This window comes from Mycetomoellerius zeteki, unplaced genomic scaffold, assembly GCF_001594055.1.
Source record: "Mycetomoellerius zeteki isolate Tzet28-1 unplaced genomic scaffold, Tzet1.0 scaffold267, whole genome shotgun sequence".
NCBI classification, from domain to species: domain Eukaryota; kingdom Metazoa; phylum Arthropoda; class Insecta; order Hymenoptera; family Formicidae; genus Mycetomoellerius; species Mycetomoellerius zeteki.
In genome coordinates this window covers 381869-408166 of record NW_017257246.1, presented here as the reverse complement: position 1 = coordinate 408166, position 26298 = coordinate 381869, and the positions used below count along the sequence as shown (strand labels likewise).

Sequence of the window (26298 nt, the reverse complement as noted above, 5' to 3'; positions counted from 1 at the left end):
TTTCACGTTCCAAATTTGTCAACTCGAGTAACGTACTCTGACTTACTCTTTCCCCCACTACCCCGGGTTCTTTAGAGTTACTCGGAGTGAATTTTGGAACGCACCCAAGGAGGGTGAGAGAGAGAGAGAGAGTGACGTTCCGAATTAATCACAGATTTCTATAGAAATCTGTGGAATTAATACAAGTGTGCAAGTATTGCAAGTAACGCAAGTGCGTGTGTAATAAACGGTCTCGATCGCTCGAGGAATTTTATACTAATAATAATAAGAATTTTATACCGATTTTAGATCGTTCGATGTGCGGAATACACAAAAACATGGATACGCAAGAAGTAGTGGAGGAGCTGATGCAGGTTTGCATTCAAATGCGCTTCCATCTGAATGATTTGGAACAGAGGGAAAAAGAAATCTTAATCCTAAAGCATATCAAGCGCTTTGAAAACAGCGGAACAATTGATGATTTCCCAAAAGGTACTGGCTCTCATAAAAAAGTTCCCTGCATTCTTCCTTATCACTTTGCGAATAGCCAGTTAGAAATAAATGACAGTTATCTGTTGCAGAAAAAATGGCTAACAATCGTCATGGTCATTGTAAATTAATTTTCAGTATTTACCTAAGCAGAACAATTAAGTCATTAATATGTCCAAATGGTTCTAAAATGATTACACTGAAGATATTTTTTAATTAGCAACAATTCATTATCGTGACTTATAGTTCTACTTGGGTACTTTGTAAAAAGCTAATTAGAAATAAATGGATCTGCAGGAAATGATTAATAGTTATTATCGTTATAATTTTTAATGAATATATGTATTATACAGACTTGGAATGGTTTAACGTGTCCAAAGGATTGTCAATAGGGCAGCTAAAAGGAAAAATTGTGCTTTTGGACTTCTTTACATATTGCTGCATTAATTGCATGCATGTTTTGGCCGAGCTGAAAGAAGTCGAAAAGAAAATCTCTGTAGAGGATGGTCTCGTGGTAGTAAGTATACATTAATTAGTAACATATTTTATTACAAGAAAGAACTTTTCTAGAAATTAAAGACATACATTGGATAAGATTTTATCTGAGACTAATAATTCTTTTATTTAGATCGGAGTGCATAGCGCAAAATTTACAAACGAGCGCAGTTCCAAGAATGTCTTATCTGCTGTACAGAGATATAATATCATGCATCCTGTGGTAAATGATGTAACGTTAAGAATGTGGCGTGATATGGGAATAATATGTTGGCCTAGCCTGATAATGTTAGGTATGAAATAATATACGATTCCTTTGCTTTTTTTCCTAACAGCTACATAGTTTACATTTATATTATTTGTGAAAACTTCCTATTGTCACAGCTGTGTTTAAATTTATTTCAGGACCTAATGGTCAACCACTGGCTGTTTTTATGGGTGAAAATCACAAAGATGAAATATTATTATACACAAAAATAGCAATAGCTTATTTTAAAACCTCAAAACAAATATCAAATCATGATCTTCCACTAAAGCTAGCGCATCATCTTTTACCATCATTTTCTAAAGATCATTTGCTATTTCCTGGCAAACTAACGGTTCTTCAGTTAGAACAAGAAACGAAGTTAGTCATATCTGATAGTGGTAACAATAGGATTGTAATTACAAATGAGCACGGGAGAGTGGAACATGTTATAGGTGGATGCAACCAGGGTTTTAAAGATGGCGATTTTAAAAACGCTAGATTCAATTCACCTCAAGGAGTCTGTGTGCTAAATAATATAATCTACGTTGCGGACAATAATAACCATGCTATTAGAAAAGTAAGTAAAAGTACCATTTTTTATTATTGTACGTTGATTCGCTATATTTAATCTCGATGTTAATCACGTTTTAGATAGACCTGGCAAGCAAAATCGTATCCACCATAGCCGGTACCGGTTCACAAGGTCGCGATCAAAATGGTGGAAAAAACGGCACTGATCAAATTTTATCGTCTCCTTGGGATGTGGCAATTTATCATCACGAACATAAAGGCACCACGGTGCCAATCTTATTAATCGCCATAGCGGGTACCCATCAGATCTGGGCACTGTTTTTAGAAGATACCATTTGGTGGAAGGAAAAGTGAGAGATTATTTATATAATCATTATGACATCTTCACGTTATACATTTTTAAATGTGATTTTTGAACATTTAATTTAATAATGAATTTTAATTTTTTATAATTCACACATACAACACGAAAATATACGTGAATGTCCGTATTTTAGAAAATACACGGCGGGCACATGCGCTGCTATCGTTGGAAGTGGACAAGAGGAAAATCGCAACAACAGTTATCCTCATGCCGCGGGACTAGCACAACCCTCTGGCATTGCGATCGTTCAGGAATGTAAAATTGCGTTTTTGGCGGACAGCGAAACCAGTTCTATCAGACAGCTGCATTTAGATAGCGGACAAGTATCCGCTGTTTGCGGAGGAGATAAAAATCCAGCGGTTCGTTCAATAACAAATAGTTTCCATTTATTTTCTCACCTTGCATTTGTGTATATGAATAAGCTTTAATCAATTTGTTCAATAAACAAGCGTCAGCTTTTGTTCGAATATCAGCAGTAAATCAATGTGATGTTTATTTTATCAGAATTTTTAGAATCATTTTGCATTGTAGAACTTACATGCGTTTGGAGATGTAGACGGAAAAGGACGTTTGGCTAAACTTCAACATCCGTTAGGTGTAACGTGGAATCATTTGGATAAACAAATTTATGTGGCCGATACTTACAATCATAAAATTAAAAGCGTAGATCCTATGACGGGGCATTGCAAGACATTATTTGGCGACAAAAAACCCGATCGTACATTTATCGTAAGTTATATATATATTTTTTGAAAAGGCAGCAATTTATAAAAAATGTTTGCAAAAATTATTTAAATTGTTAAAATAATTTTTCAGTTCAGTGAACCGAGTGGCCTTGTTGTTAGTCCAGACGGTAACACTCTTTACGTAGCAGATACCAATAATCATGTTCTTAAAATTATTGATTTAAAAAATGAGAAGATTTCAACCGTAAGTATATTTCTAGAAGTCTAACAGAATCACTTTGAAAATATAACTTTGTTTTATGAATCATGAAAGATTAACATAAACTTCCTTAATTTTATTTTTCAGATGGTTATCATATCCAGACGTGACTCGAATAGAAATGCTGACAATGTATTCACTTTTGATACGACAGTAAATGCACGCGGTGGAGAACTAAATATTTCATTTAATATCGTATTTACGAACGATTTGAAATTAAATGCAGACGTACCGCAAGAATGGCAGGTGTCTTTACCTGCAAATACGTGGACGGCGAAATCATTGACGGGTAGACTTTCAACTCCTATATCGGTGAAACTTCCTGAAGAAGAAACGCGCAATCAATTGCCCGTCATATTAAACATAATGGCTTGCACAGTGGACACGTGTGTACCACTAAAGCTGTCGGTATTGTTCAACGTACAACGTAAAACAGATGCGCCAACAGTTGTGACTGAAGAGAAAGAACTCGTTATTGGTTAGGAAATGCGTTTTATGCTTTCAACATATGTCGAAAAGTATAAATACATACGTTATGTAATGAATATTTTTAAGATATTACATTTAGGAAATATGTATTTAATATAAGTATGTTTGCGGCGATAATTTTAATAATAGTTGTACTGTTATACATATATTCTATGTAATTGTATATGTTACTTTAACTTATTGTATTAATTTTTAATTGCTCCAATCTATATTTTTTCTATAACTTTTTGATCGTTGTATTAAGCACAATTGTATTAATTTTTATTCATCGTGTCAGCGAACGAGTGTCTGGCAAATTTTGTCAGTCTTAAATAGTATAATTAAAACAAGAATTAACTATGATATATATATATATATTCCATTAAATATTTAATATTATATCTAAAGCGCTCAGTAAAATAAAGCGCTTTAGTAAAATAAAGAAGTTTCACGCTACGATAGTCGTGTTATTTGCGCAACATCTCCCGCGCTTGACTCCTACTGCCCTTGTTCTTTCATTGTTTTATGATTATATTATTTTAAATTATTTAAAATATTTGTATTTGTACCTTTGCCACCAAATTCCCGCTTCATCATCTTGCGAGACACGTGGTAACGTTGCAAAATCCGCCGTTCCCGAATACCAATATTCATGCAACCATTCCTGATGGCTAGTCGGCTCTGACCAGCCTTTTCGGCAATTTTTTTTTATCCATGCACTTTCTATCGCTGTTGGAATCTTGAGCATCTTTGTAATTTATTAAATTTAAACCTACATCTTGTCCTTCACGAGAATAAATAGACACGTATTGTTTACATCTTTATCACCGTCGAGAGATATCTTTACTTTTTTGCAATTGCGATACGATGTTACGCAATTACTATCTGGATCGAACATTCCAGCACCGGTGTCGTAGCAGTAGGGAGGAATAATCTTGGTGGGCTGGTCATTGGTTTTCAGTACTTCTCCGGCTGGTTTCAATCCATTCACTATGCAGTTATAAAATCTGAAATATTTTTACTATCCATGAATACGCGGGATGAATTCTCGTTTAGCTGCTATTTTAAGAATCTGATGCTAACCGCCTATCGGGATATACGCAATAATCCCAATCGTTTTCTCGATACGATAAACCGTCTGCGAACGTATAGCGTCTTTGCACCATTTTTCCGCGATTCCAAATAGCATCCATTCTTTGCCCACGTGGCCAGTACATACTTCCACGACCATGAAGCATGCCGTCCCGGAATTCTCCCTCTAACACGACTTCTGATAAACAAGAATAGAATTAATCAGCGCTAATTAGTCGGTGCGACATTATGATTCTACACGGAAAGAACGGTTTTGCTTAAGTATCTAAACATCTAGCTAGATACAGATCTGAAAACAGATTCTGTTAGATTATTAAAATAATTACATTGTATAGGACGTTCAAACTGATTACTAGAATGTCAAAATTTTTTGTAATACACTCCTCAGATTTGAATCTCCTAATTATTTTAGTGGTCCAACAAAATTATTTTCAGATTGTTATGTATCTAAATTTATTACAGTTACTTAAATTTAGCAAAATCATTCTTTCCATACAGAGATCCTATAATTCCATATTGCTTTTCGTATTTGTGAGAAACGTTAGCTTTTGAAAAAAAGCTTAAATTGATTAACTGTAAGGCGTGACATATCTGCCGATGCCTGTCTTGTCGATCGCATTCCACGTTCCTTCATATCTGCTTTCGGTGACAAATTGTATTTCTCGCAACATTTCTATTTCGTCTGCCTTTTTGTCATCGTTTTCCATCGTCATGCTCGACATGATGCGTCACGCTTCTGTAGCTGTTAAGATTGACTCCAATTCCATTTAATCGCCGATCTAGTTAATCAAAGTTTAGTTGGAGTAGCTCTTAGGGTAATTACGATCAAGTTTCGATTAATTTAATCGGCGATCAACTTATCACGTAATACCTGTCATTCTGTTAAAGTAGCACAGTGGATAGAACATTATTAATTTTTTATTACTTGACGTATATGGAAAAAAGGATTAAATTAGGGGCAAGCAACTGCATAGTTGAAAATTTTCTTTTAAGCGTTCCGTGCTATTAATTCCATCGGATAGATTAATCGCCGATTAAGTTAATCGGAGTTCGCGCCCTAAGTGCTGCCGGGGAACTCGATCTCCTCTTTTTATCGCTCATCGCGCCACTTTATTATCATTGGCTACGAGTAAAGAGGATTCGCACGGCCGAGATGAATGGGGAACGACTACGAGAGACCGAGCGCGCCCGAATGTCTCGGCTTCTCCCATTCTCCTCCCCAAACGACCGAACGTTCGAACCGGGACTCGGGTTTATCCTTACAGGATGGCCTCGTTGCCTGGTATTCCGGATGATCTCGGTCGGCTCGTAGTCGCCGGGGACATGCATGCGAACGGCGTGCAAACTGCGTGCAAACGGCGGGACGGCATGTGGGGGACACGCGTGTGTCGAATTCACGAATAGCGATAGACTGCCGACACCCCGTTGCGCGTTCTTTCTTTTTTTTTCCTCGTCTTTCCTCTATAACCTGCGCGCGTAACTAAATCAGATTTCGGAGGCTATGTGCGGACGGCGCGGCGGGCGCCGGTCGTGTACGTTATAGTATTCGTAACACGACCGGACACAAAGGTGGCGAGAAGAGGACCGTTATGTCTCTCGCCGTATTTTTCTATGAGAAAGAGAGAGAGAGAGAGAGAGAAAGGGAGAAAGAGAGAGAAACTTCGGTGTCTCTACATCGTGCCGCGCATATACTACTGTTATATGTCGAAAAGTGGTACATTCCGGTATACACCGAGGAATATATTTCTCAAGTTTTTCACGCGCTCGACACCGCCGGCTGGTCGGGGTATCGCGTGAGATGCACGTCGCTTCGCGCGATGAACCTCGATCTGTCCGTTTAAGATTCGTCCTCTCGACATTCGCAACCTCGTGAAACGCGGTCGAGAAGATACCACGCAACATCGTGACCATCAAAAAGCAATAGATGGAGCAGACCTAGGCCGTTCTTATTTTAAGACTATCTAAGTGTAACAGTCTTAAGATAGTTTTAATTGGCTTATAACATTTCGAGACTGTATTTAAGACGATCTTAGATATAAGAACCAATTATATATATATATATCGGTCCTAAAGCACTCGTGTGAGAGGTGAAATACGATCACCAAGTATCGACCTTCCTATGATGTCCTTTCAACTCGCATCGTACGGTCGAATATGAAACTGAGTACGATCGCGCGTAAGTGTGAAAGATCCCCGACACTTTACGCGTCGATTACATTCCTATTATGACGTCCGATTATAATTCGCCGTGTTCATAGAAGGCGGCGATATTACGCCAACCGTTTCAGGACGATGCTCCCTTGGGAGCAACGATTCCAGGCTTATATACGTAATCTGGAATGTCGTGTTAGCTCAGCCGAGCGTGACACCTCTGCCATACCGCTGGAGAATCTCTCACGCACCTGAGAATTTCTCGTAAGTGTACTGGCGAACTTGCATTTCTTTTTTCTCTCTTTCTCTCTCTCTCTCTCTCTCTCTCTCTCTCTCTCTCTCTCTTTCTCTCCTGTTTCTACCTGATCGTTATCGCGTTCGCGTACGCGCCGAAGGGAGATACGTTCCCCAGTGTCGGAATTGCAACGAGAATCGAACGAAAGCTGGAAATAATCACGGACCTCTTGCTGGCGAACGGAAATGAAATTTCAGAAAGACCGATATTGAATCGTCCATCTGCGAATTCGATCGTAATCATCGCGCGTGCCGGGGGCGACGCGAGAACGGCGATATCGAGGAAATAGGTCGGGTTTACGGAGTAAGATATCCGGCGCTCGTTCTCGCGTTCCCCTTTCCCGTGCCGCTCCTCCCGGGGGTCTCCCTCCCTCCCCCCCCCCCGCCGTTCGACGTTAAATTTGTCGATAGGTAAACCGTTGGATAAACCTTAATCCGGCGCGGCCTGGCGCGGTACCGTTGTCTTGGTAAACAGTGGGTTACGGATGGACAGTCGTGCAAGTGGGACGGCTGTTTATTAACCCGCGCGTGTTCAACGTTCACAGAAAACTTCAAGCAGACGTAGTCGCGCGAAGAAGCGAGAAAACGGGTTTCTCGCGAGCTCGTCCGTCTCCCCGACAGCGCGATCGCTGTCAAACTTAAGTCTATCGTTTTTCGCGGTTACCTCGCTCTACTCTGACCTGAGAGCAGCAATCATGTATAATTTCTTCTCTACACGGAAAGAACGATTTTGCCGAATTACCTAAAAATTTAGTCGGATAGAGATTTGAAAATAATTTTGTTAAACCATTAAAATAATTACGATATTTCAAGCAAGATGAACGATATACATGCCGCAAAAAGTTTGAGCATTCTAGCAACCAATTTGAGCGTCCTACATAATTATTTTAACGAGAGAGAGAGAGATCCAATACAATTATTTTCAGATCTGTATCTATCTAAATTTTTAGATATTTCAGCAAAATCATCTTTGCTGTGTAAAAATTTAGCTAGATACATGCATCTAAAAATAATTTTGTTAGACCATCGAAATAGTTACGTAGGAATCTCAAGCATGATGAGCGATACTATAAAAAGTTTGGATATTTTAGCAACCAATTTGAGTGTTACGTAATTATTTTGATAATCCAAAAAAATTATTTTCAAATCTGTATCTATATACAGTGAAAGCAAAAAGTAATCGTATAAGAAAATTTTTTATAAAAAAAATCTTATTTGTAGAAAATAAACATTAATTAGCAATTTTATACAATGAATACATTCTGTTCTAACATAAACAAACGAGCTTTGCATGTATTCTTGATTTTAGAAGCTAAATTTCTCGACTGTACGAATACCTTTTGAGTATCCAAACAATACAACTTTTAATTTTCGCTTATTTTTCAGATGATAAATTTTCTGTAATTAATACACATCTTTTTGGTATATATAATTTTAAGAAATATACAGTTTATTTTATTCTTTATGAATAAATTGTTAATTACTCAACAAAAAATGTGATCGTCAATTAAACGTCGAACCGATGTCAAATTGATGTTGAAATCATCGTATTGATATCGATTCAACATGAATTTGATGACTCATTTCTTGCTGGATAATATTTACTTTTTAAAAATAAACTTTTTTTGAAAAATATTTTCTCTGTACGAATACTTTTTCTACTCACTGTATATATATATATATATATATATAACTAAATTTTTAGATACTTGAGCAAAATCGTTCTTTCCGTATGTGATTGTCGCACCGTAACGAGCTCCCCCCGCTCGCTCGAGAAAGATGAGAGTCGGAGGGGACATGTCCGAAATTTATTCCGACCGAGCGGCCGGGGCCGCCGCGGACCGCGATTGATTCACTTATGAATGAGTTGCTTAAAGAATGAGTTGTACGCGGCTCGATCGTGAAAGATGCGCTCGCGCTCGCACGCTTCACGCGACTCGATGTCGGGATAAATCAGCGTTAATTGCGAATCCAATATCTCCGAGACTCCGAGAGAGATTTTCTCCAAAATCCCTCGTTTTTGCGACGTTCCTTGATCCCCGCACGACCCGCCGTCGGTTCCTTCGCAATTTCATACGTCACATACGCGACTCATTCGGTCGATGTACCGTTAATCGACGTGAATCGTCGGTCTGGCTTACGCGCGCGGATACGTTTGTCGTTTGAGAAAAATTTGCAGGCCTCCTCTCGTCCCGCCGCGCTGATGAGATCTTCGGGTGAGATTCGTAGCAGCAATGTTGATTGAATGACAAAAGTCAACGCGGGAGGGGGGGGGGCGGGAAGAGGGGAACAAGATATAATCACGTGATATAAAATTCTACACGATTCTAATTAATCATCGTACCCTCGAAATCGTAGACGATTTACGCTCGATAGAAAAGAATGCTTGCGTACGTGCATCGCGCGGTCACCTGTTTCCGCGTAATTCGCTCCGTCCATCCGACGGCGACGCGCGACGTCTCTCTCACGAGAGAGGCGAGAGAGGCGAGAGAGGCCGAGTCCTTTCTCTGTCTTACCCTCCAGGAGTGCGGTCTTCCCCTCCTCCTTATCTCTTCTGCTTCTTGTTCCGCTGCGCTCGTACCAGCCAAGGATCCTACCTTGCAGTACGTGTTTATCCAGGGTAGAAGACGGCAGAAGAAGCGGAACAGACGATCGTGGCGTAGGAAGAGGACCGCTCGGAGTCGTGTCAAGCGCGAGCACGAAGCGAAGCGGAGCGGAGCGAATATACAAGAGGGAGCGGAGTACGCGAGAAATAAGGGCCCTGTGGATAAGAAAAGGGAGGAGTTTCGCGGAACGCGCTCCGTAATCATCGCCGAGGTCGCTACACCGGCGAGTCTGACAGCAAGGTCGACCGCAAAATAGTCTCAACTGCTAAACGTCCTTGATCCCTTAACGAAGAAGGGAGGAAGGGAACGAGAGGAGAGAGACAGAGAAGGCAGACGCGAAGGAGTAGAAAAAGGGGAAAAGGGATCGACTGGCGCGTTCTCGCGAGAGGGATTCGAGCATCGAGGGATCGCCTGATACTCGTCAAACGTCCGACGTTTTTTTTTCTTTTTATCTTTTTATCGGCGAGTATCGCGAGTTCGCTGACTGTCACACGTCTGTGGTGTCGAGCAGCTAATCATCGAGTTGTTGCACCGGAGTCATTGACGGGGATCGCGTCTCCTCTCGACGGGATTAAATGACATTTCCAGGGAGTCTACCTTCGCTTGCAAAGTGTGAGTGCAACTTAAGGAATTGTGCGACAACCTGTCGACTTTTGCACGTCTTTCGAATTATTCGAGAATACGGTATGTGGGAAGAAAAGAAAGAGAGAAGGATTAGACGCCTCGCATTTAATACTCGCGATTATCTTATCGAGATATGGAGATCTTCGTGGATCCAAAGCGTGTTAATTGTGAGATCAACCCTCAGATTTAGGCATTGAAATCGATGCGAAGCATTGGAGGTAACTGGGCAATGTAAAACCGGTTACCGATATGTATAACAACAACCAGCAAAAAATTGGAAGGTTCGGTGACCTATCTCTCTTTCCTTTCCTCACGTTTCTTTTTATTCTCACGCTATCGTATCGCGTTATTTGGCTAACGCGTGTACTGGATCTTACAATGCGTAAACGTTTTATTTCCTTTAGATTCACAGATTTTTAAATTCTCCATGATTTACCCAGTCGACATCAACTAAAAGTAATATCATCAACGTTATAATTTCGCACTCAACAATCAACTGTTATGCAACGCCATGTGTTAAATTACACTCGTATCGTTGAGTACGACATTGTAATATTAATATTATGTTACTTTTAATTTGTGTGACTGAAAATCATTATTCTCGATCACCTTTTCATTCTAAAGACTTCGATATTAAGGAGATGCTATTAAATATTAAAGAAAATAAAAAACAACAACTTTGTACAGGAATGTATGTAACTGCAGTTCTCAGTCTCGGAATATGTTCCCGTTTTCAGAGAATCAAGAATTATCATGTCGCAACGATTGCGCTGGCTACTGCCGGCATTAATCGTGTCTTGGATGAGCCTGCAGTTAGGTGTGGCTTTACCGGCTCACAACGAACATTCGCACGTGTCTGCGGATACGTTTGATCCTAGGTCAGTATCACGCCACAGATTCCAATTCAATTTTTACTTAAATTGTGCGTCGCACGCGTGCACGTACATAAAATACATAAATCTGTGCGGTAAATGCAGATTTAGAACAATACGTACCAGCGAAACAATGCATCAACGTAATCAACACGATTTCATTTATAACGTGGATGTTATGAGATAATACGAACAGTAGATTCAGATAAAAATCGCGCCTCGTCTGGGAAAGACAAGATGGAGAATGCGGAAGGGAAGATGAATGAAAAACACGGTCGGCTCTTATTAGAAACCGCGGTTTAGTTCCCGTGCTGTCAGACGGTCTACTGATCTTAACGAGCGAGTTAATTAGGAAAATTGCGTGCTCGCATTGAACCTTCGTTCTTATCAGTTCGATGTAGATTTCTCGTTGATAGACACCATCGTTGTCGTAATTCTCTATCGGGATCACTTAAATTCAAGTAACAAGCTCGCTGAGAAGCAAGTGAGAGAATCTCCACGTGAGAATGAACGAATAGATACTTCGCCGGTGTCTGTCTCGCACGTTTATTACATCTCGATCATGTTACGTGTCGCGTTCAATTTACGTAAATCCTTAGATTAAAATTTAATACATCGAAATGGCAGGGGCTATGATAATATTCTGGGTGTACCTTCGTTCGTATGTTTACAGCACGGCCACTTCAACAATTATCCGTCAGAACCACGATGGACGCGCGCATCATTCTCCGAACGGCAAAAACGAGACGCAGTCCAGCCACAAACTGGTCGCTTCTCCGGCCGGACTTTTGCGGCCCGACAAGTTTCAGTTTTATACTTACGACGACAAGGGCGATATGATTACGCGGCAGATGACCGCTCAGGAAATTCAAGGTCTTATCGCGTCAGGTGGGACGGATCACATCGCGATGGACAGACAGGAGCCTCAAAAAGCCGATGATGTCCTAACGGGTGGCAAAAAGGTCGGTTCACCGTCACTTGTTTCGCGTCTTTTGTCTCTTGTCTAGTATCATAAGGTCTGTTTTTTATTCTTGCACTATAGATTGTATTAGTCGGGATTACAATAGGTGTTTTATGCTTTAAGCCGTAAGAAATTGATCAATTATAGTCGAAATGCGAGGAGAATAATTGATTACGATTCGTCCATTTCTTCTGACTTAAGGCTTAAAAATCTATTATAGATCCGGACTTGGAACTTTCTCACTTTTACTAATTAAATAATAATTTTTAAATAATTAATTAACTTTAAGGCGAAGTATAACAAATCAGTATAAACATCGTATTATCTTTGCCCTTTTTTATGAATTTAGGCCTCAAATTTATTTTAGTAATTACGTTACATATTTTCATTTTAAGATCGGATTAAATAAATATTTTTCGTGCAAATTGTTTTTGACAATTCAATATTAATAAAAGAGAGTATAATATCGGTTATACAGATTTATAAAAATATTAGATTATATTTAGATATAGAAACGAAGCAAATAAAAGCAAATAAACGAGCGATAGGAACTAACGGAATAGTCACACTCCTTCGTTTACAGATTTAACACATTCCACGTCGCATTTTAGGTCATGGATGTGGTACAAAAGGTACAGAACGTGTTAAAGAGCGCACTCGATAAGCCACCGACTTTAACGGGTTTGATACCGAAGATTCCGGAACACGCCAACGTTGAATGGAGCAATATTTTGCCTTCAATTCTATCTGGTGAGACAGACTCGATTCCCCCGAACAGCGATCAAGTGTCACATAAACTGACGACCGAAAAGGTAGAAGCTGAATCGACATCGAAATATTCGACAAAAAGACCTGTGACGTTGGACGTTCAGACGAATGCGTACGCTGGTTTTACTAATAACGTGCAGGGGAAACCTCATCAAGGCCATCACTCGCAGCAAACGGCAGTTACCGAGAAACCGATGATTCCAGTTCCAGTTATTACCCTAACGGAACAAAAGTTGTCCACATTACAATCCGCCGTTACCGAAAGTCCCGTCTTCCAAATAGTCAGCGTAATTCCGGTCGAGAATGCTGGAATTAAGGAAAGTCAGACCGATCCGTCTACAGCTGGTACCAGTGCCGCGAGTTCGACTATCCTGCTGTCTGCTCAGACCGAGGAAAGTCAAACGGAACAATATGTCGAATTAACTCTGTCGGAGGTGCCCGAAGAAACGACATTCCAGCAATTAACGAGCTTAGACATGTATCCCATAAGTATCACGAAGCAGACGACTACTAACAAAGTCAGTCAAGGAATGAAAACCCCGGCAATTTACTCGATGACCACGCCAGAAGTATCAACGCATTTCTCCTCCTTGAAACAGACTGTAACGCACGGTGGGTCCAGCGAGTTGACGACCGACAAGATCTCTCCCTCGAACGCGAGTTACATTCTTGTACAGAGCAGGAACAATACGAAGGTATCTGACGATTCTTCATTCGCATCTAGCGTTACGAAAGAATCTCAAACGAACGGGACATACAATGACATAATAATCCCACAAACCAATACCCTCGCTACCCTAGTGCCAATTTCCCACGCGTCTCCGAAACCCGAGGAGGCATCTAACGCGCCGCATTCACCGTCTACGCTCGCTTCCGTTACGAGAATCAAGGCCCCGACCGTCTCGTTGCATCATTATCTTAGCGAAGGCTTCTCAACGGTTACAAAAGAGTCATCAAGCCCGGCTACATCGACTTATTTTAATCCTCTGCCGACCGAGATTCAATCCTCGGCATCGATAGAACCGTTACCCACGCAGTTAATCGATTCCTTTTCAAGTGTAATAAATCAAGTTTCGGAAGTGAAACCACCCGTCTTACCCCTCTCGTCCCCATCGAACGAAACGCCGGAGATACCGATCATGAATATTAATTACGAGCAGAGGCGCAACGTGTCCGAGGTAAACGAAAAGAATGTCAGACCTATCATTAATACGCAAACTTATGAAACCTTTGCTACCGAAATTCCGTTGCGAGACACTATTACCAAGTTCGTCGACTATTCCATCACTTATCGGCCTGTCAACACGGTGGACAGAGAATCAAGCACGAGCAGCATTTCCGAGAACTCTCGGATTAAAACGACGACATCGACAGCTTCGACTAAAGTCGGAACGACGAGTGATAAAATAACAAGCAATAATTTACCTACAACGCCAGCTGGACTTAAATCGACTCAAATTCATGTAGGGATTTCGGGATCAACAGCATCTTCGTTCGTGCAGCTCGAGAAGACACATGCTACAGCTGCTTCTTTGCCGGCAAGTCAGACTGAAAGTCCCGCGACTCTTGGAAGTATCACCGAAAGAATTATATCAGAAAAGACTACTTCATTTTTTAATTTAACTAAAGCAGTAGCGTCTGATGCCACCAAAACGCAATCAACAACCGCGTCGATCGACACAAATCTATCTTCAAATAAGCCTACGACGACTAATGAAAATTTCGACGACACTCTCGCGAATTTGAATTTGAGCGATCCAGTGTCTGCTATCGACAAAGTAATAAGTATCGCGCCACTACCGTCCAGCACTCCCACAATAAAGCCGATTGATTTACCCGATAATATATCGAATTTCGTTAGTGAAATAGTTGGCGATATTGCAAGTGGCCTTATCGCCGGATTTTCGACGAATGCATCGAATTTATCGACCACCGAGAAAGAAAAAATCGAAAACGTCACTAAATTACACGAAATGGAAAGAAACGTTACGCAATCAACGCAAGAGACATTAACGGATCCAGTTCGAAACGGTACATTAATTTACGGTACTTTAACGCAGACCAAAAAGTCGAATGATACTCTAGAACCGACTAAATTGTCAAGTAGTAATGAGAGAATAGACGATGCCACGAAAGCATCTTTATCATCGCCAGCAAATAAATTCACAAATGTCAATAGTGAATCAAAGATTGCTATTAAGCAGAATGCAACAACCGTGAGAATCGTTAGTGTAATTCCTGAACAGACGACGACGACAACGACGACAACGATAGATGTTGATATTCGATCGCCAGGCGTCAACAAAACTACGTTTAATACAAATAACAATCAGAAGAAAACGGAAATCAAGGAGAAAATAAAAACGACGGAAGCACCTATTGTGAGGACAAACCTAAGTCCCGAACTATCTAATCAGTTATCCGTAAAAGTCGCGAATGTAACCAAAAACTCAGGACACGCGGAAAGCAGTCCGAAAATAGAGGCATTAAACGAAAAGAACGGTTCCTTCGCAAATACTTCGTCAATAACGAAGGAGACCGTAGTGATTCACTCTATTAACGATTCGAGCTCCGAGTCGAGTTCACAAACATACAATAACGTTATAACGAACACCTCCGTTTCGAATGTTACATCTGACGGTGCTATCGTGCTATCATACAAAAATTCTACCGATCCTGCACTTTTACAGAATTCAAATCGCGTTACTAGTATATCTGGCTACAAGATCAAAGATAACATCAAGAATAAAGAAGATAATAAGAATAATGAATCTTCTTCTGTATCAATTAAAGAGCATACCAATAGCTCGATCAAAATAACGCAAGATGCAACGAACGATGCAAATGGAAATAAGGGGAATATTTCTTGGTATGATAACCCTGTCAATAATACGTCAAATCAGATTGACAAAAATGTGGCACAGACCACATCAACGATGAATGCATCAATACAGAATGACGAGAATTCGAATAATACGGATAAGACTGCCTCTTTGAAACATTCTGAAAGTTTGCCGAAGCCGGAAGTGATACATTTGCAAGCGTCGACGCCACCGTCGAGTGTCCCGGTCCGTCAAACGTCGAGGCCTGATTACAAACCGTCGGAAAAACCCGACATCACGAAGACTGATGCCGATGTAAACGCGGAGGACAAGTGGATGCTTATATCGCAACAGGTTTCGCCGGCCATATCGAAACTTCCGAAACCGCCGAAACTGCCGAAGCCACTGCAGAGGAAACCGATCAATCACGCCCAGACGTTTCCGTCGTCGTCGTTACCGCCTTCCAACTCGAATGACAGCACCAACGTTCGTTCTCCAGGAGTCGAAGCGCCGATACATCAGCAAGAACAACCACAATCCTCGACGCAGTCCTTCCTACCGTTGGACGCATCTCAGAGTGCAACCGGCTTAGACGCTACCATAAGACACACGAGCGCCGATATTGTAAACTTCGCTAAGCTATGCAACGAGCTGGCCTTCAATTTCTGGGTAGCCACTAATAAGGGTCTGAGCACCGCGAGATCGTTGGCACTCTCGCCGTTCGGTATGACCAGCTTACTGGCGATGATCTTCCTGGGTGCTCGCGGTCCGACGTCCGATCAGATGAACGAGGTACTCGGCCTGGACGACGTGGCCACGTTCAATCCACATTTGGTTTTCCAAAACATAACCGACGCGGTAGGTTTAGCTCGTGGCCAGGGTATCGCGAACGCTGCCTTCGTCCGCGAGTTGTTCGCTGACAAAATGAAGGTCAGAAAACTCATGCCCTTCTACAAAGAGCAGGCCCAGCAATTCTACGAAGGCCTCGTGACCGAAGTGAATTTCGCCACCATTAGCGATCTCGTGCGCAGAAGAACGAATCTGCTGGTTAGGAAGCAGACTGGCGGTAGAATCAAGGACTTCGTTAAGACGAACACGGTGCCGCTCAGATCACCTTTGGCGGCACTCTCCGCCAACGTATTCCAGACCGATTGTAATAGTAGTCTGACAAGTTCCGTTGGTAGGGACGGCGAGTTGTACTTTGCCGTTTCGCCGGCTGTCAGACAAAGGAAACTCGTACCGGTCCCAGCTACGACTTGGCGATCGGGTGTCTTAGCCGGCTATGAACCTAGCATCGACGCTACGGCGGTCGCTCTTGGAGGCAGCGACAAATTGGTTTCGACGATCTTCGTGTTGCCGGGTCAGCAGGGTCACACCGCACCCGGCGATACCCTGGATCGTCTGGAGCAGCGCCTCGTCAGAAGCGCGTTCCGCGACGGAGCCTGGAACAAGCTCCTCAAAGTTCTCATACCGAGACACGGTCTCGAGCTGCAGGTGCCTAAATTCAGTCACAGATCCGTTGTCAACGCGACTGCCGCCTTGAAGAGGATGGGCCTTGATGAGCTCTTCTCGGGCAACGCCGATTTTAAGGGTATCAACGGCGTAGGTCACCGTCTTCACTTAGCCGACGTGTTACAGGTACATACATCCGTCTGCTCGATACCCCCAATATACACGATAACGCTGCTTATAATCATAAATTTTCTTCGCAGATGAATTTATTCAGTACCTGTGGCGACGAGAATATTCTTAGCGGCCGGCATCACGTGGAAACGTATCCCGCGAGTCCATTAAGAAGAAACGTTGAACGACGAACGGAGGACGATAATTTCGGAAACACTGCTGAGGAGGATACAATGAGATATGGCACGTTGCCGCAAAAGGACAATATAGATTCTTACGCAGACCAATCGCGCACGGTTCTGTACGGATTCTATAGAGAGGAAAGGCAGCTCTCAGGATCGTTGGAGAGACCGAGGTTGAAGCTCGATAGGCCCTTCTTATATTTCGTTCGACATAACCCTTCCGGTATAATACTTCACATGGGACGTTTTAATCCGCGATTATTGCCCTAAACAAGAGCCTATCATCTTCTATCGAATGCCATTAATTCGATCCTGTTCCTTCTATTCGACATCTACATCCACGAATTTTTGTACAATCGAGGAAAACGACTCTCGATATAATTGCTCAAACGATTCGTTCTCTATTAGTCGAGCGACTCAACGCGACATGATTTCGTGGCCCATTTTTTCTGAACAATGAAGGTAGGACGTGTGTATTTGGCATGTTCTAGAAAATTTGTAAACAATTTTGCTTAGAGTTACTACCCATTAGTATCTTCATCGTCTTCACTTAGAAATAAGAAATTAGCGCGATATCGTATTCGGCATATAATATATGTCGAACGGACCCGGCCCATTGACATAGATCTTATCACTTTATATTTAGGGAGTGGTTAAACGCATAAAAATAACAGACTGAAGAAAAACGGAGAAGAGAAAAACGGTACAAAAAGAGAAGATCTTAATCGCGGTCCAAATGATCATCACCATCATCATCATCATTATTATTATTATTATTATACTTCTTTTTTTATATACAAGTATAAAAATATAATTATTTTTAACGCGATCGCCAGCGAATGTTAAACTTTTATCGAGATAATTTATTTGGACCTTGATTGACACTATATATGCATCTTTTTTTTAAATATGATTAACAATTGTGATATGTAACTGAGCGTTGAATTTTTTTTGTACATTTCGTAGATTAATCTGTTAGGACATGCACATTGTATATGAAAAATGTTTCGATGTATTTTTTTTCTTAACAAAGAGACTTACTGTCGAACGGATGACGCGTTGAATAAAAGCAACATCTCTCGTTCGTTCTGTCATTCTTAAAGGTAAACTCCAAGCTGGCTTTTTGGGCATTACCGTACTTGTGAATACAAGATAAGACAACTGCGTTGATATCGCGCAATCTATCATAAATAATAGTATGCGAACTGTCTTTCCCAATACGGACTACTCTGAAATAGCGACTGACATTCGGATTGTAAAATATATCACAATGTAGAATATATAGCAAATGGCGAAAATTACATTGTACCTGCTGCTATAAATTTAAATCGACACGATCTTTGATATATCACAAACGTAATCATGATTACGTCATTTTATATATACGTATATATTTATATGTACACTCCGTGTATTCCGTATACGACCTATCTAATGTGTTTTATTGCAGAGTGTAACTTTTTCATACTTTAAAAAATTTAAACTATTTATGCATATCATCTCGTTATCTGCGTTAAAATGGTACACGTCATTGTTAGATGATAACCGCGCTGAACGGCATTGAGGGGGTCTACATTCGCTTATCGCGTAGTTATCGTTAAGTCGTCGTAAAGGTAGAAACTTATTGTTTTTCAGTTTTTAACGCTGCAACGACTAAAACTGCCTCAATAATTCTACTTGGAATTGCAGTTTCATCGCAAGCATTCTTCGATACAACGCACCGGGCGATCGTCATATTGCATCGAGAGTGATAATCGCGAGTTTTTAATATATTGATCGACATACAAGGTACGCGATCGAGTAACAAATATATATCTCGTTCGCGATCTCACTGTCTGATCCTAACAAACATTCGCCACGATTGACGAGAGACCCTGTCTCAAAATCTGACAGAAAAAAGTATATTATACTTTTTCCCTGTATATGTATTATCTCACTCTAACTTGTACTATTTCACTGTATAATTTTAATTAACCTTTAGTACCTACGATGATTTTCCGGTCCTTAGTACACATAATAGGTTATTCATGTTCCGTTAATTTTTATCACTTTGACAAAAATACAAAAATTATTAATGATTCTTACATATACTTAAACATCTTTATAAAATATTTGTAAGGTTGCTTATTTAAAGAAAAATGTTATAACTAATTACTTGATGCTTCTAATTTTTCGAAGAAAAGAAATGTGCAAAAATGACCCAATCGTGTGTACTAAGGATTAAGAAAATGAAATAGTATAAGTTAAAAACAGGAAAGAAGTACATACCTTTCTTTCTCGAAGATTTTGATATATATAAAATCACTTGTGGCCAATCTCTGTTATAGAACTCTAGCAAGAACTTACTCTACATCCTAACCGTTAAAATAATTTTCCAGTATTTCTTATCGCTCGCAAACGGCAATTTGCATGCGTTATGCAACCTGCAGGAAGTTGCATCAAGAACTGAATCGGATTTCTCATTGAGACTCGTATATGTACTAGTGTTTTGTTCCAACGGAACAAATTCGAGAGTCGTTCGGAACAGAAGCGTCTGGATAAACGGATGGGTTGATACGAGTCTAAATACTTTCGTTTGCGTTCAGATATCGCTGATCCGTTACGCAACGTTAGTGTGCTGTAAAACAATATGAACACCTTGCTTCGAACGGTATACGATGCTTTACAAATCGATACAGGTTCGGTACATAAAAATCCGATCGTATTACCGACTATTAATATATTACCTTAATAATCAAGTTTTCTAAAAATAAATCCACGTCAAGAAGATCATGAATGAGATGTGAAAAGCGACACTTTGTGTATCTCTCTCCACTCCGGGATCATTTATCACCGTAAATAAGTAGTATACGCTTGCGATAAGCCGTGTAGATTAATAACTTACTGCGAGGAGGAAATTTCCCTTTCCGACTGTCTCATATCCAAGATGTTTTTTCTGATCCTGTTGGTATGTATACCGCCTTACTGATAATTTAATATTCGCTCGGCGATTATCCATCCATTACAATTTGATACGATAATTTTACACTTCTAATCGGCGGTGACTATCAGCGTTCGTTCGCCGATCGCTATCGAGATCTTGGACTCTTTGTTTAAGCCACTTATTGTTAATCGTTGCTACGAAAAGTAGCACAGAACCGCTACTATCGAGGGAATAAAACTAAACACCTCAAGCACGCGTTTCGTCTTACAATTAGACGGGGGAATCCACGTGACTCGAAAGCTATACATATATCTATAATGCGACTTATTCAGGATGCGGATTGCTCCGGCCGCATGCTGGCTACTATCTTGGTCGCATGGGTGACGACGGCGATGATAGCCTCGATATTGCTGCAATGGGAACACATGTGGGTTGTTTTGGTAATATTGACGCTACTTTTCTTCCTGGTTTGCGGATATACCGTTTATACTGTCAAAAGAACTCACGCGAGAATTCTGATCGAGCAACAAAGAGCGGCGATTCGGACTATCTCGGATATTACTGCCAATCGCAGACAGGTACTAAGTTATTATTTTCAACCGATCGATTTTAAATTTTTAAATATCTTTCAGAGATTTTATTCTTGAAAAATATTACATACGAAAATATTGTAATATACGTTATGTACTCTCTAAAACTTTTTTTAGAGTGAATCTCACTTTGAAAAATGAAATCTCACTCTTAAAGATTGAAAATTAAGTCACACTTTCTTTAGAGTAAAAATCCGCTCTAAAAAATTTTAAGAGTAAATTTTCGCGATATAAGTTCAAGAACAAACCTCCAGATCTATTTATCATAAATCGTATAAGGAGAAAGTATAATTTTCCCTGATAGCAAAATGTTAGCAATTTGGGACCAAATTGGCAGCAAACTCGATCAGATTTTGACTACAAAACTATAGCCATCTGTGTCCGCATTTGGCTATGGATTTGTCGACAAAGCCTGCTGACAGGCTATGTCAGCAGATTGGTATCAGAAACCAAGCAGAATCTGCTCGAATCAAGTTATGCTCTCAATCTACTCTTATCTGCCGTCAAGTTATGCAAGACTTTATTCGATTTCTGCATGTCCAGCAGACTTTGTCATATTTCTGACAGTAATTTGCTGACAATAGGGAGTTTTTGCAATAACATGGATCCAGATACGGTGAACGCTAAGTTCAGGTTATCTTTTTCTTAACAACTAATTAAGAAAAGGATAACATGACTTTAGTTCACCGTATCTGGATCCACGTTATTGCAAAAATTCCCTATTCTCAGATAACACAAACTCTGTACAATTTGTTGCCTTTATGCTCAAAATCTGTTTCCGCAGGCTTTGCTATCAAAGTACAAGATGCGGCACTTAACGTCGCAAAGGAAAGGAGCTAAATTTATGTCTCTGCGTGTTCGTATTTTGCAGGCAGGATCGTCAGCATACGCGGTGCATTCTTCTCCAGATTTACCACCGTCTTATGCGTCTGTGATGACTGTTCAGGGAACATCGAGGTCTGCTCAGACGTCAACGACCATCAACCCATCCAGCGAGGACAAATTCGAGAATCCTCCACCGTATTCCATCGTAATCGCATCTATAAATGCAGCGCAAGAGCAAAACATGGAAATGTCGAGAGAACGGCACGTACCGTCCGTACCCATGAAAAAAAATGACACTTCCGTTTCAACTATTTCCACCCTCGCGTCCGTGTCTCAAACGTACCCGCATCGGAGATGATTTACAATTAATTAAATTAGTCTTGCAGAAGACGGAAATGGGATTCACATTGAAAAATGCCGAATCGTACAAAAGATGAGCGAATGGATTTTTGATACGATCACAATTGAAATTTTTCGTCAATAAAAACGATTGTTATCTTAAAAATATTATCGCGCGACGATAAGAGCTTCAACGAAGGAAAGTGGCCGATTAGAATTTGTACGATCGAACAAAAGTAGCTCTTGGATAAAAGAATCGCAACATATATCTATTTAGCTTAGAAAATTTGATTTCTATCCGTGATATTTTCTTCGCGTACATTTTACGTAAAATTTTAATTGAATTAAATTTGTATTTCCCGCATTCTTAATAAACAAATTTTCTACAGCGTTATACACGTTTGTAATTTTTATAGTAACCGCCAAAGACTGAAACCAAGTTGTAGTAGCAATTGACTCTTTTTCAGTGCTCATAATATTTAAATAATGCGAGAGAGAGACTTCTTTATGAGACAATTAATTCAAAGTAATTATTTTTAAAATGTCTTTAAGATTACAAAAGACGTCTTCAAGACTTCTAACAACCCAGACATAGATATTATACATATAGAATTTATAACAACGTACGGCTAATTTTGTGCAAGGTAGGCGCTTTATTAATACAATATTTGTTGCTCATCTTGTATGTACAATTGTACAGTCTATATAAAGATATGAAATGATAAACAGATAATGGATTGTCGCGAGAATATACAATTAATTCCGCATATGACACTGAAATAATAAATAAAATATTAATTATATATTTGTTCTCTCTGTTACCCGATACCTTATAACAGAGAGAAGACATGAAAAAAGAAGAGAAAAGCCAGAGAGAAAACTTGAGAGAGAACATCAGGGTATTGAGTAACTTTTTCCCTAAGACGGAAACGTGAAAGTGAAAATTTTTATGTATGTACCCAGACAGCACAGAATATTTGTGATAAGTATATAGCTGATCAAATTGGTGAATATATATATTGATTTTATAATTCTTCATAAGTTTCATTAATTATTTGTCACTATTTACAGATTAAATCTATGTCGCAAAACTGCAGCAGAAACTCGTGAATTATGTCAAAGGGTTGGCAATGTTTTGACACAATGTTTGAATAATGCTCCATTGAAATTCTATGACATAGCATCAGCCATATTAGATGGATTGTGGTACATAGACGTAACTTTAGATAAACATGCTTTTCTAAAATTTACCTATCAACTACATGGTATAAAATGTGAGTGTATTTATTTTAATTATTCTCATACCCAGATAGCAGAATATTTATGATAAATATTTATTAATATTCATTTTTTGATATGTTATATAGATATTTCATATATGTATATTTCGAATAAAGCTTTATATATTTCATATATAAAGCTTTATTCGAAATATATTATTAAAATATAGACCAAATATTTTATGTAATGTATATAATAAACATAAATAAATATTTCTAAAAAGTATTTTTTACTTGGATTATAATATATCATTAAATATTTTCACAGTATTTTACTATAACATTTACAATAAATATTTCTTATTATTTATAATAAATGTTTATGATCTGTGCAATCTAAGAGACCACAAAAATATATTTACAAAATATTTAAAATAAATCTTATAAATATTTATAAATATTTTGTAAATATTTTGTAAATATTTTGTAAATATTTTGTAAATATTGTGTGCTGTCTGGGTATGTATTTATATGTACAGTCAGAGCCTAAAAGGTTGTAACACTTTTTTCAATGGATTTCGGAATGCAGCTTATTCATCGAGCGATTGATTTTTATTTATAGATCCATAAGTAAGAACCAATTGCTTGGGGAGCAAGCTGCATTCCGAAATCCACCGAAAAAAAGTGTTGCAACCTTTTAGACTCTGACTGTACATATAGGTTGGGTGGATCCATATATTCATTCGGTTTTTGTTAGTAGTGCAAATTTTTTCCGAATATCTCTGGTTCTGGTTGCCTAATCGGGCAATCCAAATATGTTTTGGAAAGATGACAGTCCGCTCTTTTCATCTGTCAAATTTGGTTTCATTAGCATTAGTTTTGTTTGTGCTACAGGCCTGTGAACATGTCGGAGAATAAGGTGCATTTTCGGCACATTTTGCTTTATTACTTCAAGAAAGGCAAGCGAGCTGCGGAGGCCCACCGAAAGATATGCGGCGTATACGGGGACGATGCCTTAACAGAACGTGCCGCTCAGAAATGGTTTGCCAAATTTCGTTCTGCAGATACGAGTCTTGAAGATGGACCCCGCAGCGGTCGGCCCACCGAGGTTGATTCGAATGATATCGAGGCACTGGTTTGAGTAAGACCGGACGCTAAAGGTGCGAGAGATTGCGGAGACACTTAAAATAGGTTATGGAACCGTACAAAGGCATTTGCAACAGCTTGGCTACGTGTCCCGCCTCGATGTTTGGGTGCCGCACAAGCTGACCGAGGAGAACCTGGCCAACCGCATATCCATCTGCAATTCACTTCTGAAGCGGCACGAAAGCGATCCGTTTCTCAAACGAATAGTGACTGGCGACGAAAAGTGGATCACCTACAACAACATAGTGCGCAAGAGATCGTGGGGAACAGCTGACGAGCCGCCGAATGCCACCTCGAAGGCCGGCCTGCATCCGAAGAAGATTTTGCTATCCATATGGTGGGATCATCGGTGGTGTGCTGTTTTACGAGCTGCTTCCTTAGGGAAAAACGATCGATTCGAAGGTCCACTGCATGTAGCTAACGAAATTGAATCAAGCATTGCGACAGAAACGTCCAGAACTGGTCAATCGCAAAGGTGTCATATTCCACCATGACAATGCCAGATCTCATACCGCAATAATCACTCAGCAAAAATTAGTGCAACTTGGCTGGGATGTTTTGCCCCACCCACCGTATTCACCAGATCTTGCGCCATCCGACTACCACTTGTTCCGGTCCCTGCAAAACTTCCTCAACAGGAAATCGTTCGCTGATCAGACAGCTGTGAAAACGTACCTCGACCGGTTTTTTGCCTCTAAGCCCCAGACCTTCTATGAGAGCGGAATAATGAAATTGTTGGAAAGATGGCAAGAGGTCATCAACAAAAACGGAGAATATATCATTGATTAAAATTCATCCTTTATATGAAAAAAACTTGTTTCATTTTAGCCCTCAAAAACCGAACGAATATATGGATCCATATATCATTGGCGGTAAATGTAATGTAGGCAAGCGTTGCTGTTGACAATCAATTTCTAAGCAAAGAGAGCCTTCTCTTCCGGAGAGCTGCGACGAAATTTATAAGTAAGTTAGATTAAACGCAGAAGGTGAACAATAAATATAATTTTAGTACAGTTATTCAACTTCATCATATTATGTAACTTATTTGTATAACATTAAAGTCGACTTTCACATTTATTAAATATCAAACAATAATCTTTAATCATATTCAATAACAAACGTTATAACCTTTGTTCATTAAAGAATGTTTTTACTATAATAAGAGACATTTATATTTTGTATCAAAATTTCTTTTAAAGGTAACACTGAAAAAAATGCATGTAATTTTACATAAAAATTGGCTGCGTTCAGCAGAACGTTTGTTTTGCAACTGTTGGAAGTTTCCTTCGCGCTGATTGGATCATACTTTTAGATCTAGAAGAATGGTCCTATCTCAGCAGACAATCATAAAACGGTTGCAAAACTGTTGAGTCTGCTGAACGCAGCTATTACATGTTCATGACTGGAAAATTGCCTAAATATGATTGGGAATTTACAATTTCCAATAAACTTCCAAGCATATTTATGTAATTTAGATAATTTTCCAGTCATATACATGTTTCTATGTAAAATTACATGCATTTTTTTTAGTGTATGGATGCCTTAAAGTTAGTGATACATGCGTCATACTCGGTAAAAAATTTTTCATGCACGAATGTATGTATATAAATGTATGCAAAACAGGTCTGAACATTCATAAACATTTTACGGGGATAATTTTCGCATTGTTTGTTTTAGAAAAAAATCAAGTCTGAAAGAACCTAGACAGCACAGAATATTTATGATAAATATTTAATATTAAT

General features: G+C 39.6%; 5 protein-coding genes across 9 annotated transcripts; 4 read left to right on the top strand and 1 right to left on the bottom strand.

Annotated features, from left to right (window-relative positions):
- The first annotated feature begins 102 nt into the window (after window positions 1-102).
- On the top strand, window positions 103-3633 carry LOC108724020 (NHL repeat-containing protein 2). The gene is made up of 10 exons (XM_018450125.1): window positions 103-211; window positions 289-471; window positions 822-985; window positions 1097-1256; window positions 1369-1787; window positions 1862-2091; window positions 2239-2464; window positions 2637-2834; window positions 2922-3035; window positions 3138-3633. Exons 2-10 carry the CDS (start codon window positions 297-299, stop codon window positions 3531-3533), a joined length of 2082 nt encoding a protein of 693 aa, XP_018305627.1. The 5' UTR covers window positions 103-211; window positions 289-296; the 3' UTR covers window positions 3534-3633.
- Window positions 3634-3751: 118 nt separating this feature from the next.
- Window positions 3752-20565, bottom strand: LOC108724050 (MORN repeat-containing protein 5). Of its 3 annotated transcripts, none has more exons than XM_018450193.1 (6): window positions 20398-20565; window positions 5185-5389; window positions 4602-4788; window positions 4366-4525; window positions 4088-4266; window positions 3752-3845 (listed from the first exon to the last, which is right to left on the bottom strand). In XM_018450193.1, the coding sequence occupies exons 2-6, from the start codon at window positions 5330-5332 to the stop codon at window positions 3794-3796; spliced, it is 726 nt and encodes a 241-aa protein (XP_018305695.1). In that variant the 5' UTR covers window positions 5333-5389; window positions 20398-20565; the 3' UTR covers window positions 3752-3793. The 3 variants fall into 3 exon arrangements, with proteins under 3 accessions (XP_018305695.1, XP_018305694.1, XP_018305693.1); XM_018450192.1 differs by lacking the exon at window positions 20398-20565 and adding an exon at window positions 11979-12037; XM_018450191.1 differs by lacking the exon at window positions 20398-20565 and adding an exon at window positions 11811-11865.
- On the top strand, window positions 9677-18011 carry LOC108724049 (mucin-6). The gene is made up of 5 exons (XM_018450190.1): window positions 9677-10273; window positions 11023-11163; window positions 11831-12119; window positions 12730-17346; window positions 17421-18011. Exons 2-5 carry the CDS (start codon window positions 11039-11041, stop codon window positions 17781-17783), a joined length of 5394 nt encoding a protein of 1797 aa, XP_018305692.1. The 5' UTR covers window positions 9677-10273; window positions 11023-11038; the 3' UTR covers window positions 17784-18011.
- On the top strand, window positions 18289-22577 carry LOC108724052 (uncharacterized). 3 transcript variants are annotated; one of them, XM_018450194.1, is made up of 4 exons: window positions 18289-19301; window positions 19892-20460; window positions 20769-21014; window positions 21898-22577. In XM_018450194.1, exons 2-4 carry the CDS (start codon window positions 20440-20442, stop codon window positions 22207-22209), a joined length of 579 nt encoding a protein of 192 aa, XP_018305696.1. In that variant the 5' UTR covers window positions 18289-19301; window positions 19892-20439; the 3' UTR covers window positions 22210-22577. The 3 variants fall into 3 exon arrangements, with proteins under 3 accessions (XP_018305696.1, XP_018305699.1, XP_018305697.1); XM_018450197.1 differs by having other exon boundaries at window positions 19841-20460; XM_018450195.1 differs by lacking the exon at window positions 18289-19301 and having other exon boundaries at window positions 19682-20460.
- A 1718-nt stretch (window positions 22578-24295) lies between these two features.
- On the top strand, window positions 24296-24772 carry LOC108724053 (histone-lysine N-methyltransferase SETMAR-like). Its single transcript, XM_018450198.1, has one exon. It carries the CDS (start codon window positions 24315-24317, stop codon window positions 24549-24551), a length of 237 nt encoding a protein of 78 aa, XP_018305700.1. The 5' UTR covers window positions 24296-24314; the 3' UTR covers window positions 24552-24772.
- The last annotated feature ends 1526 nt before the right edge of the window (window positions 24773-26298 follow it).

Bases quoted from the DNA above. Each gene is read 5' to 3' on its own strand.
- LOC108724020 (XM_018450125.1), top strand. From the start codon at position 297: ATGTGCGGAATACACAAAAACATGGATACGCAAGAAGTAGTGGAGGAG. The intron at 1,257-1,368 runs GTATGAAATAAT...AATTTATTTCAG, and splicing joins GCCTAGCCTGATAATGTTAG to GACCTAATGGTCAACCACTG. The intron at 2,092-2,238 runs GTGAGAGATTAT...TCCGTATTTTAG, and splicing joins ACCATTTGGTGGAAGGAAAA to AAAATACACGGCGGGCACAT.
- LOC108724050 (XM_018450193.1), bottom strand. From the start codon at position 5,332: ATGTCGAGCATGACGATGGAAAACGATGACAAAAAGGCAGACGAAATA. The intron at 4,789-5,184 runs GTTAATCAATTT...CTTGTTTATCAG, and splicing joins CAGATATGTCACGCCTTACA to AAGTCGTGTTAGAGGGAGAA. The intron at 4,267-4,365 runs GTAAAGATATCT...TAAATTACAAAG, and splicing joins CGTATCGCAATTGCAAAAAA to ATGCTCAAGATTCCAACAGC.
- LOC108724049 (XM_018450190.1), top strand. From the start codon at position 11,039: ATGTCGCAACGATTGCGCTGGCTACTGCCGGCATTAATCGTGTCTTGG. The intron at 12,120-12,729 runs GTCGGTTCACCG...GTCGCATTTTAG, and splicing joins TCCTAACGGGTGGCAAAAAG to GTCATGGATGTGGTACAAAA. The intron at 17,347-17,420 runs GTACATACATCC...TTTTCTTCGCAG, and splicing joins ACTTAGCCGACGTGTTACAG to ATGAATTTATTCAGTACCTG.
- LOC108724052 (XM_018450194.1), top strand. From the start codon at position 20,440: ATGTTTTTTCTGATCCTGTTG. The intron at 20,461-20,768 runs GTATGTATACCG...CGACTTATTCAG, and splicing joins TGTTTTTTCTGATCCTGTTG to GATGCGGATTGCTCCGGCCG. The intron at 21,015-21,897 runs GTACTAAGTTAT...CGTATTTTGCAG, and splicing joins TTACTGCCAATCGCAGACAG to GCAGGATCGTCAGCATACGC.
- LOC108724053 (XM_018450198.1), top strand. From the start codon at position 24,315: ATGTCGGAGAATAAGGTGCATTTTCGGCACATTTTGCTTTATTACTTC.